Source organism: Hemiscyllium ocellatum, chromosome 17 (assembly GCF_020745735.1).
Source record: "Hemiscyllium ocellatum isolate sHemOce1 chromosome 17, sHemOce1.pat.X.cur, whole genome shotgun sequence".
NCBI lineage: Eukaryota > Metazoa > Chordata > Chondrichthyes > Orectolobiformes > Hemiscylliidae > Hemiscyllium > Hemiscyllium ocellatum.
Window position 1 is genome coordinate 57,301,622 of NC_083417.1, and position 12,656 is coordinate 57,314,277.

The 12,656-nt window shown below is 42.5% G+C and overlaps 1 protein-coding gene across 1 annotated transcript in view; it reads right to left on the reverse strand.

Moving 5' to 3' along the window:
• Nucleotides 1-12,406, reverse strand: part of LOC132823991 (phospholipase A2 group XV-like) — a 41,703-nt gene extending 29,297 nt beyond the window's left edge. Inside the window, exon 1 of the mRNA XM_060838193.1 lies at nt 12,064-12,406. Coding sequence (XP_060694176.1) covers nt 12,064-12,199 — 136 coding nt within the window. The 5' untranslated portion in view covers nt 12,200-12,406. The remainder of the gene's footprint in view (nt 1-12,063) is intronic.
• Between the last annotated feature and the right edge of the window lie 250 nt (nt 12,407-12,656).

Below are 12,656 nucleotides of genomic sequence, written 5' to 3' on the forward strand. Positions count from 1 at the left end.
CCTGTGAAGGTCCTTAGCGTCTTGAGTGCAACAAAATGTTTGATGTCGGTGTAAGTAGTTGTTACTGGTGTCTGAATCTAATCAGAAGGCAGACCATCTTAGTAATATGGCTTTCAGTAATATGTAACAGTGAAAAAACAATGGCACATCTCTTGCATGATTGGGACAATAGTTTTCCAAATGCAAATGGTATTGTCAGTGGACTAGTAACCTGAACCCCAGGCTAATGTTCCAGGGACACAGGTCCAATTCTCACCATGGCAAATGGTGACATTTGAATTCACTGAAATCTGGACTTAACAGCCGGTCCAATGGAAACCACAAAGTGATGGTTCTAAAAAACCCACGTGGCTCACGGATTTCCTTTGGTGGTGAAAAATTGCCTCCTTATCAAGTCTGTTCTATGAGACTCCAGATCCACAGTAACATGAGTTACCCTGAACTGCCCAATGATTTGGAGTGTGAGCCCAGCATGGCCAGTCACTTATGGGCTGTGATGTTGAACTGTTAACTGTGTTTCTTTGTTTTCTACTTTTTAGTAAGAAGGACTGTAATGTTTAACTTTTTAAACTTTGTTTTGTTTATTGCTGTGCTTTGTATTAAAATTCTGTGCCTAGGTACCATTTTACCAATGAATGCGCCATAAGTGGTGATTTGTAAACTTTTCACTGTACTCATGGGAGTACATGTAGCAATAAACCTGATTCAATCAAATCAGTTTAAAACAGCCACTTTGTTAAAGACCAACCAGGGAGGTGCAACAAATGCCAGTCTTGCCAGTGATCCCACATCCCAAGAAAGAAGAAAGAAAACTGTTGCAATTGGAGTGTAAGCATTTCTCCAACATAAAACCATCTTGGACATTGCCTCTCTTTTTGCTTTGAATCCTGTTGCAAGATACATTGTACTGCTGCACCTTCTACTAATTCTCTAAATTTCTTAATATAGTTGTGAGATTAACAACAAACTGATATGAAGGCACTGTGTGGTGTTTTGTATGCAAAGTTTCACGTGAAGATGATTAAACAGAAAAATCACACAACTTAATTTATTTGCTGTGGATTACTTCACAGCAGTGCACTATCTACCCATCATTCTTTCCTCCCTTATCTGACCGAGTTTTAAAACCAAGCTTCTCTGTCTAGTCAGCTCTTCTACATTTTCATCTCCATTCTTTAACTTTTATTGCAATTGTTCTTGCACTCAAACTTTTAGGTTTCTCAACAGCAACTACAATAGTCACATGAATTGGAGGACTGGGTAACTGCTCCAAGGTTAACAGTCTCTTTGTAAACAATTGGCTCAGTACAATTATATAATAGGGAGTACTACCATCATGTTTACTGGGAAAGATCAAAGCAAGATACCATGCCTTAGCTTGATATTGCACAACAGTGATACAGGGGACATAACTGAGACACTAGCTACCTCTTGAGCCAAAGGGAATTTTCTTTTATATAATCAAACTGTGGAGAGTTCTTGTATCTGTGCTCAGTGTGGGTTGGTGTACTGAATTGTTCCATCTTTTAGGCAATTAGCACACGATTTGGTCATCTCCGTCTCAAGACGGACATTTACTATAAACCTACAGACTCTCAACTACCTGGATTACACCTCCTCCCACCCAATATTCTGCAGGAACTCCACCTTGTTCTCCCAATTCCTCCACCTCCACCATAATCGGCTCTGATGAGGAGACATTCCACCCTCAAGCATCCCAGATGTCCACCTATTTTGAAGAATGCGTTCTTCCTCCCTCCATCACAATTCAGGAGTGTGGTGGAATACTCCCCAGTTACCCGAGCAGGTGTAGCTCTAACAATACTCAAGAAGCTTGACAGCATCCAGGATAAAGCAGTCTGCTTGACTGGCAATTAATCCACAAGCATTGATTCTCTCCTCACTGATAGTATGTACTGTAGCTACTGACCACCTACAAGATACACTGCAGAAATTCACCTATTCTCATTAGATAGCCCCTTCCAAACCCATAACCATGACCAGCTAAATGACAAGGGCATTCACTGGAACATCACCACCTGCAAGAGCCCCTCCAGTCTCTCACCATCCTGACATAGAAATACATCACTGTTCTTTCAATGTTGCTTGGTGAAAATCCTGGATCTCTCTCAATAATAGTACCTTATGTCTACCCACACTAAATGGACTGCATTAAAGGCACCATTCTTTTCTCAAGAGATAGACAATATATACTGGCATAGCCTATTGCCCATATCCCATAAATGAATTTTTAAAAAGATAGAATGCAATACATTCATGCCATAAACTGACTACTTAAAACAATACAACCTTAAACTATCAACGTTATGAAATCCTGCTCTTACAGACAGGTCAGGTGACTAATGCAATATCAGTAATGCAACCAAACATCTACAATAAGTTACTCAACAACGTAGCACCCATCACCAAGAGCAGGAAGATTTTAAGACGATGACAGATTCTTTCCTATGTTTAGCTGGGTACCTGGACAACACAGTAAAAGATGCAAAGAGCAAGTGAATAGAAAAAAAATTATTCCTTTAAACAGGTTGACCACTGTACACACCTTCTGTCAGATGGTGACAAAATGCTGCTAATGGCTTCACTGCTTTGGTCCAAGGAAGCACTAGTGACAATTGTCCAGCTAATGTAATTGATCTCTCGTGTTGCCCTGTCTGCAGGTTCCACATCAATGGTTAGCAGTTGATAGTAGGTGCAGGATTGTCTGCAAAGAGCCATATTGAATTGATTGCAACACTTGCATGAGAGAGCACACAGTGAAATGTTTGTCATGCTACTGCCCAGAAGAATGCAGTGATGATTAGTAAGTATACTAATACATGTATATCTGTGAGCATCAGTAACACTGAACTGAATCAGAATCAATAAATGCCTCAGTCTGGTTTTTCATTATTATTGGCATTTGAACAACAGCAATGCAACTCTTAATATAATGCATTTTTGACTAAACTCTTAAACAGTGGCTCTTGCTTTAAATATACTGCCCTCAGCTTAAGAGGCATAACTACAAGCAACATCGTGCCCATTTGAAGACCTGCAACACACAAAAAATGCTCCATTCAAAGAAGGGATTCAATTTTAGTTCAGTTCCAGTTGTTTCACACCACAAGGTCTTCCTGGGCTAATTCATGGATTGCATCAACCACGTGCAAACTTCACAACCAAATGTCAACACAAGACCACTTCCTTCAAAGCTCATGATAATTTTCAGGTAAAAGTATTGTAACATCTTCTGAATCTTGTCATTTTGATTTTCTAACATATCCATTGTAAATAATGTATATATAACTACTGCTGCGACTCTATTCTCCACCTTTCTTTTCCAATGAGAAACAGATCTAAGTTCTCTACCAATTTAATTTCCTCTGATTGACACGGTGATGTGAGTAGCTTGTTTTTCAATCTATTTAGTAACAGTCAGTCATGTGACTGAAGTGTGCCACATGTTTACTGGTACACTCCAGCTTGTCGCACTTAATATAGGAAAAGAAAAACAGATTTACAAGTGCATGCAAGTCAAAAGAAAACTGCAAATGGATTTCTTTCCTCTGCTCCTTAGGCTTGGAGGATTTCAGATCTATTTATCATCTATTACATTCCAAATTATAATGCAGAATCATTCACTAGCACTGGATCCCTGTAATTCCAACCTTAACAGTGATGTTGGTGCAAGCTGGTTTTTAGAATAAAGTAATTCTTACATGATAAAAGTTTGAGCCTATAATCATTGGAGTTAAGAAGAATGAAAGGTGGCCCTGTAAGGAAAAAAAGATTGAGGGGGCTTGATGGGGTAAATGGTGAGAGAGGATGCTGCTGCCCCCCTGCCCCTGCCACCCCCCCCGCGCCCCTGCCACCGCCCCCCACCCGCGCCCCTGCCACCGCCCCCCACCACCACCATGGCAAAATCTGGACAAAAGGGGCACAGATTTTGAAGGAAAGCATCTCTGATTTAAGACAGCAACAAGGAGGAACTTCTTTGCTCAAGGAGGTGTCAATGTTTGTAATAATTTTACCTAGAGACCAGTGGAGGCTGGATCATCAAATATGTTCAAGGCCGATTTAAAAGGGATTTTTTTTCTACAAGGGAGTTAAGGATTATGGAGGGGCAGAAAGCAAAGTGGTGTTCATGTCTCAGTCAGATCGGCCATGATCTTACTTTGTCATTGACTAAGTTTGATGGACCAAAGTGACCCACTCTTGTTGCCACTGAAAATGTGTTGCTGGTTAAAGCACAGCAGGTTAGGCAGCATCTCAGGAATAGAGAATTCGACGTTTCGAGCATAAGCCCTTCAGGGGTCTGCACAGCGGCTCAGTGGTTAGGACTGTTGCCCCACAACCCCAAGGACCCAGGTTCAATTCCAGCCTCAGATAACTGTTTGCGTGAAGTTTACACATTCTCTCTGTGTCTACGTGGGTTTCCTCCCACAATCCAAAGACGTGCAGGTTAGGTGAACTGGCCATGCTAAGGATGTTCAGGGTTGTATGCGTTAGATACACTGGTTAGAGGTAAATATAGGATAATAGGGCAGGGGAATGGTTTGGGTGGGTTACTCTTCAGAGAGTCAGTTTGTGAACTTGTTGGGCTGAAGGTCCTGTTTCCACCCTGTAGGGATTCTATGATTCTTATGGCCTGCACCACATGGAATGCAGCAGCAATGCAATACACCACTTTCAAGGGGAGATAAGGATGAGCTGGCTTTGCTAGTTATGCAGTCATCCAAAAAAAACGAAAAAAAGAGGCTCCTCCTATTCCAAGTGAGAGTTTCGAACCTGACAGACTAACACCACCCAATTTATCAGCCTGTGCTAGAGAATATGAGCTACAAGGAAAGACTGAATTATTACATCCATTGAAAAACACTTGCATTTTGGCAAGGTTGCTGGTTGATGCTACAAAATATATTTAAATACTGGCCACTTTAAATTGGCAACTTCATCAGCTCCAATTAGAAGGATAGAAGGATCAAATCTCTGGCGTACTGCCACTGTAATGAAGTTCCACAGAACTGCTGACCTCTAGAATATGACTGTGTGTTAACCATGAGTTGGCTGGAGTTGGGGGAGGGGAGGGGATGGATCTTGAGATTGGTGTCACACACAGCAGTTTTAAATGGGGCTTTTTTACTGCACACCAGGCCATACTCAAAAGTCCCTTAAGTGATGCCACGAGCTTGCAATTAGCAGCAATAATTCAGATCTGCCTTAAATGAAAAGGCCACATTAAATAGTTTGCTGCACCCAGATGGACTTTCAGTGTGTTTTAATCCATCGGCAAACAACAATACAGGAAAGCTCCTGTACCGAAGGAGAGCTGTCCTGTTTGGTTACTGACTAAGCTAATGTAACTCCATGTGTTGATATATATCATTCATGTCCAATCCACTAATACACACACTGGGCTTCATTCCTAATCCTGCAGGGTACCTATAAACTCTGGGATTTCACCATCCCCACTGCATGCTGGGTCCAGACTCCCCTCTGGCTGCTCCACATTCAAGCAGAAATGGCATGCATTCATAAAGTACCTTTCATAAGCCCAAAAAGTCCCTATGCGTGTTTAAGCCAACTTAGTACTTTTAAAGCACAGTCGCTGCTGTGGTGTAGGAATATTTCAGATGTTGGAATGTTTCAGAACTTGCTGCCCATTCCTGGATTTCACAGCTGATTTAGATGCTGAATGGCTGATCCTTGTGGAACAGTGAACACTAAGATGCACACACATTGTATCGTACTCATTGCTGATTGTGACCATTTAAGAAGAAATGACCTTACCGTGACCCCACTTCCCAGCTTCGTGCTGTGGTTCCCTAGTCTGAGATGTAACCTACAGATAGTGTTGTAGGTGGCTTTCACTTGATCGGAGTGGCAGCCTCATTTTAAGCTATTCTAGTGATGGTCTGTGTGCATGCACATCACCTGGGGCATTAAAAGATAGCAACATTCCAACCAAAAAAAGCTAATTTGAGAAAGTATGTATGAATTGAACAAACATGCCAAGCTAATTCCTTATTTTAGTTCAGACACATCCCTAAGTAATTGATGACTTATTGATGTATGAAATATTCCGAGTATATACAATAGAAAGGGATGAGCACAAACCTACAGAACAAGAAATGAAGAGAGGCAGTGAGAGGAATAAACATGGAGTAAACAAATGCATTCCTCCAGTGAGAAAGATCAATGGGAAGATAAACACAATAAGCAGGAGGATGTGTGAAACGAGGAAGTAACCAGAGTTAAAATTCCAGGAATAGTCTTTACTTTGGTCTGACAGTGACATCAAAGGCAGCTAAAACCCTTAGATTAAAAAAATGCATTTAGCTAGTATCAAAAATTCAGTTTCTTGAAGTCAACTATTCAAACAGGGACAGGCTTTAGAAAGAATGAATGCCACCTCTCTGATAGATCATCCTAATTCCTCCTGAATCATGATGCCACCACTCACCAAGCTGTTGTTTTCAGGACTGGCACTGACCTAGTCTCCACTAGAAATCTCCCATACGCATCTTCCCACCTCATTAGTGCTGCAACCCTATTGCACTGCCCACTTCGACCTCCTTCCCAAAATCCATAAAACAGGACTGATCTGATAGGTCTGCTTGTTCCTATCCCACTGAATTAACTCCTTCCTATTTCGACTGTTTTTGCTCCCCTCATTCCGTCACTTCCCACTTTTAAGAAAAAGTGCCAGAAGAGATGTAAATGGTGTTTCTTGCTCACCCCATTGCAGAATTCATGATTCTTAGGGATATCAAGGGGTACAGGGAGAAGGCAGGAGAATGGGGTTAAGAAATATCAACAAAACATAATCTAATGGTGGAGCCGACTTGATGGGCCAAATGATCTAATCCTGTTTCTATAATTTATAAGCTAAATGTATCAGTTCCACAATTTCCAGTTTTGTAGCCCACCATGGACATATAGCACAGCTACAGCTCAATCCTTCAGCCGGATGGTCTGAATACTCAACATTTCTTCTTTGAAAAGGACTCCTGAATAGTCCTTATCCACCATCCATCTGTGTCCGCCTACACTTGTTCTTATGTTGAACAAAATCTCCCTTAATGCATTTCATTTCTCCAAGTACAACTTGATTTGAGTCCCCACACAGGTCCCTGTTATGCCTGTCTCTTGCAAGAGTATGTGGAAGATTCCATTTTCTGGTCTTAAATGGGGCCCCCTCCTAAAACTCTTTGTTACATCAATTATACCACTGGTGCTGCTTCTTGCTCTGACCCAGAATTGGAACAGTTTTGCTTCCAATGTACATCCTTCCCTGGGGAATCTGACTCTTCCCTTCTTTGACTTCCATTTCTTGAATTAGGCTGTCCACTCATACCCACTCCAATCCCACTGACTCCCACAGTAACCTTGACCAGATTTCCTCACACTCTGTTTCTTGCAGGGCTCCATACCATTCTCAGTCTCTCCACCTCTGTTGCAACTGTTCCATTGATGGGGGAAAGCCAATGCATGTTCCTTTCCCTTTCAATCAAGGATTTCCCCATATCCGTCCCCAACTCCATGGCTGACACACAGTTTCCAGCCCCGTCTAACCCACTTCCTGCATTTCTGCCCTCACCCCTTCCTCTCCATTTCATAACAATGATATGGTGCTCCCTATCCTCACTTTCTACCCTATCAACTTTTGTATTCAAAAAGATCATCCTCCGCCATTTCCATCACCTCCAGCAGGAGGCACTACGAAACACACCTTCTTCTTCCCTCTTCATGACAGTCTTGTCCACTCTTCTGTCACTCCCAACAAATTTTCACCCCATCCTGGCCCCTTTCCATACACAATCGTAGTCCAATCACCTGTCTCAATGTGATTTTTTTCCTCCTGTCTCAATGTCCAAGATCCCAAACATATCTTCCAGGTGAAGCAGCAATTTACTTTCACTCTAGTCTACTGTACTCAGTGCTCAAAACGTGGTTTGCTCGACATTGGCAAAACCAAACATAAACTGGGATTGCGTCTACTGTGCCCACAAGCAAGGCTCCAACTATTGAACATTTCAACCTACCATCTTGTTCTCCGACAACAGTTTTGTTCCAGGCCTGCTGCAGTGCTTAAGTGAAGCCCGAAGCAAACTTGAAGGGGGGAAACAGCACCTCAGTTTTCATTGAGACTTCACATCCTTCAACATTGTGTTCAACAACCTCAGAGCATGAACTCAGGCTTCCATTCTAGAAGAGTTATAGGGGACCCAAAACATTTACTGCGTTTGTCTCTTCACTGATGCTGCCAGACCTGCTGAGTTTCTCCAATACTTTCTGTTTATATTTCAATTTTAAAGATTACTCTCTCTGAATTTGCACGTTACTTCTATAACTCTGAATCGTCATCATCTTGGAGTTTCTCACAGGAAGGCAAGTCTAATCCACAGCGACAAGGAGGAAGATCCATCCCACTAGAATGGGAGTCAAACCTTTTATTGCTGGCACCCATTAGATGCACAACAGCCTCCAGGCTACAGATCCAACTAGCCCACAAGTGAATCTAGATTTCTCAGGCAACATATACCTTTACTTACATGTTGTAGCATGGAGCTTCTTTCCATTACCTGACTGACCAGGAATCTCTCCCTCTTTTACATCAGTGGGTATGTGTTTGAAAGATTTAAGCATTGATACTCAACCTGTTAGGCAATGGTATTAGCATGTCTTCCTTGCTGATCAAGTCCTGGAATGAGACTTAAACATGTAGCTTCTGGCTGCGAGGCAGACACACAACCTACTTTGCAACAAGACATCCTAATCCGGAACGTCCCTCATCAATATAAAATTGTCATTTTTGAAAGTTATCTTTACAACCTAAGCTCCTTTGGAACAGGGGCAAAGATTTCCAATACTCAGTAAAACAATGCAGAATAAGGCTTATCAAGTAAGCTAAGCAGGGCTGATAGTAGTGTCAATCAGATCCCACATACAAAATAATACCTCAACTATAAGCACCATATTCCTTGTACTGCGGTAGCAGAATTAGGCAACGTAAAATTTATGTACAATAGCAGAAGTCAGGAATTGACAGTAATGCAGAAAGACGTGTAGTTAGTTAATGATAAAAATGAACTACTTCATCTGACAACTCCAACTTAACTACTTCTGAAACAGACTCAGTTGTAAAGCAAAGGCATTGATGCCAGATTCAGACTATTCCAGTTCTGAGGAAGGGTCACTCAACCCAAAACATGAACTCTGATTTCTCTCCACAGATGCTGCCAGAACTGTTGAGCTTTTCCAGCAACTTCTGTTCTTGTTTCGATACATTCAACCTTGCAACTAAATATTTCGGGGGTAAAGGAGGAGTTTAACTGATCAAGACAAACCACTCCAACTGCCCTTCCTCAACCATCCCCATTAAATCTGTGAAAAGAACTTGTTCATTTAGTTACTTCGCACATGCTCAGGACATGACAAAAATGTTTCAAAAACCAAGGAATTATTTCTGAAATGCATTCACCAAGCAAGCGAGGCAGCTAATTTGCACACAAAGTTCCACAACCAGCAGCTTTGATGGTGGATCAGATGGGGAGTTCTGTTTTGTCGACGAAAAATTCATGCACTTGAGCACTAAAGCGAGGCGACAACTTCCGTGCAGTAATAAAGAGCACGGTTATATTCAACGCTGCCAAGTTTTAAACAAAATTTCTACCACCTTGGAAGGATGCAATTTAAAGATGAGCAAAGTTCTCCTGTTATCTCAACCAAAGTCCATCTCTCATTCGTCTCATTCAAACAGATTATCTGGTCAATTGTTGTTTTTGGCAGCTTAGAATGTAATCATAGAATGGTTATAGCACAGGGGCCTTTGCTTATCATGTTGGTGTTGGTTACTTAATGCCACCTTTTCTCCACAGTCCTGAAAATCCTCCTCCTTTCAACAATCCTTCAATTCTCTTCCTTGGAATGTCTCGACTGAAGCACGGGCAGCAGAAAGGCAGTGCATTCCAAATTCTAACCATTCAACGTAGGTGAACATCAGAGTCAGAAGCAGAACTGGGAGATCCGGTGCCTGCTCTGCCATTCAATAACATCTGTTTGTGTTGTGGCTTTCATAACACTTGATATTTGTATTTGTTGGTGTGTTATGGGAACCACTGGCTAGACCATTCCTTATTGTCTGTTCCTAATTTCCCAGCTTTGAGTAAACTGTACTGCTGTGGATCTGGAGAAAATGCATGCCAGACCAGGACAGGACAACAGACCTCCCTCGCTAAAGGAGAGTGAACTAGATGGGTTTCCAAGACATGGTTATATGGTCCTTCACCTAATATGAATCTATATACCTGTCCCACAGTAACATTTCAGCACATTTACACCAAAACGGGTTCACTTATACATTTTCCAGGTTACCATTGCTTGTTTTGTCAATCAACTTCGATCATTGATCTCCAACTGTTGTGTTTACCTACTTTGCAACAGCGACTTGGCTTCACTGGCTGTGAAGTACATAACAGCAGGAGCCCATCAGCTGGCCCCCTTGAGCATGCTCCGTATTCATTAAGATCATGGCTGATTTTCTTATGGACTCAGCTCCACTTACCTGCCCACTCACCATAACTCTTAATTCCTTTACTGGTCAAAAATCTATCTTTGCCTTAAAAACATTCCATGAGGTGGCCTCAGCTGCTTAACTGGGTGGGGGAATTCCACAGGTTCACAACCCTCTGGGTGAAGGAGTCCCTCCTCAGCACAGTCCTAACTCCGCTCCCCCTTATTTTGAGGTTATGCCCACCTAGTTTCACCCACCAGTGGAAACAACCTCCCTGCTTCCATCTTATCCTATTCCCTTCATAATTTTAATGTGTTTCTGTAAGATTCCGCTCCCCCCCCCATTCTTCTAAATATAACGAGTATTATTCAAGGAGCAGGCGAATCGACTTTTTGGGCATGAGCCCTTTTTCAGGAATCATGCCCGAAACGTCGATTCTCCTGCTCCTTTGATGCTGCCTGACCTGCTGCGCTTTTCCAGCAACACATTTTCAGCTCTGATCTCCAGCATCTGCAGTCCTCACTTTCACCTAGCGAGTATTATCCCAATCCATTCAATTCCTCCTCATCAATCAAGTTTTCCAGTTGTGATGAAAAGGAGTCTTTTCCCTGGGGTCGGAGAGTCCAGAACTGGAAAGCATAGGGATAGGGTGAGAGGGGAAAGATATAAAAGAGACCTACAGGCAACTTTTTCACACAGAGGATGGTACGTGTATGGAATGAGCTGAAAGAGGATGTGGTGGAAGCTGGTACAATTGCAACATTTAAGAGGCACTTGGATGGGTACATGAATAGAAAGGGTTTGGAGGGATATGGCCCAGGTGCTGGCAGGTGGGACTAGATTGGGTTGGGATAACTGGTCGGCACGGACAGGATGGGCCGAAGGATTTGTTTCCACGCTGTACATCTCTATTACTCTGCTACTACAGTTCAAAACAACATTAAATGAAAATACAGTATAGGCATTAAACTCAGTATGATTGTTTGAAGGGCGAACACTTGCATTCACTTTCACATTAAAACAAAACAATGTGCCAATGTGCGGCAGGGACAGCTCAGGAACACTGGCCTGCGCTTTACCTCACTTCTCCCAGTCACTACACATACAGCTCAGTACTACTCGGTGGCAAACACCAACAAAGAAACACCTCACGCAGTTTATTTCTACTTCGGTGCAGTTAGTCGTTGGAAAAGCGAACATTAGGGACAGTAGAAATATTATCTATACAATAATTACCCAATCCATTTATAAATGTTTAAACAATGCATTAGGTAAACAACGCTATTGAATATTTTACTGTCAGGCTGAAGCTGTCATAAGTCGATAGAGCGATTTAAAGAAAGTGACATTTTCACATGTTTAAGGCAGAGAAAAAAATAAATTCAACCGGAAGGATGATGCATTCAATCGCAGGCCCACGGGCACTAAAACAAAATAATACACTTGGCCATAGAAATGGACTTTTTTAAAAAAAATGAAAAGGGTGTCTCAAAACACGTTGAATAAATAGACAAAAACCGAGCGTCCTTTACTCGTGAACTCACCCAGGACAACAGGAGGTCTGGTCACCTTTAAGCAACCCGGCGATGATGGCTTATCCTCGCAGGCGAAGGAGAGAGCGCCGGGGCAGGCAGCGGCGAGGAGGAGGAGGAGAGAGGAGAGGCCAATTCTGGAAATCATTTCCCAGCTCTCATAACTCAGAGAGGAAAGATGAGATAGAGAGGAGGTGGTCAGAACAGCAGTGGAACCCGGCGGATACAATGTAGCAACTCCGCGAATATAATGTAGCAACTGCGCGGATACAATGTAACTAACAGCGAGTTTCACTGGGAAACTGACATAAAAGGGAGCGCACCCTGGAACTCGGCCCGTCCATCGCAAGCTACAGTCCCCCGCACAGTAAGGCGCAAATAACAAACTAGACTCTACCAATCGAAACTAGGGGGGCGTAAAACGCCACCCTCGGGACTCGGTTGGTATGCCCTCACCCAATAAGCCAATAAGGAGGCAGGATTGGGCCCAATAAGAAGGAGCGAAGCAGAGGAGGTTTACACAATCGTTTTATGATCATGACTCAGTGTGTAGTGCAGTGTACTCCAGTCTAATCCCTGAGAATATCAATTACAAACTGAGAGAA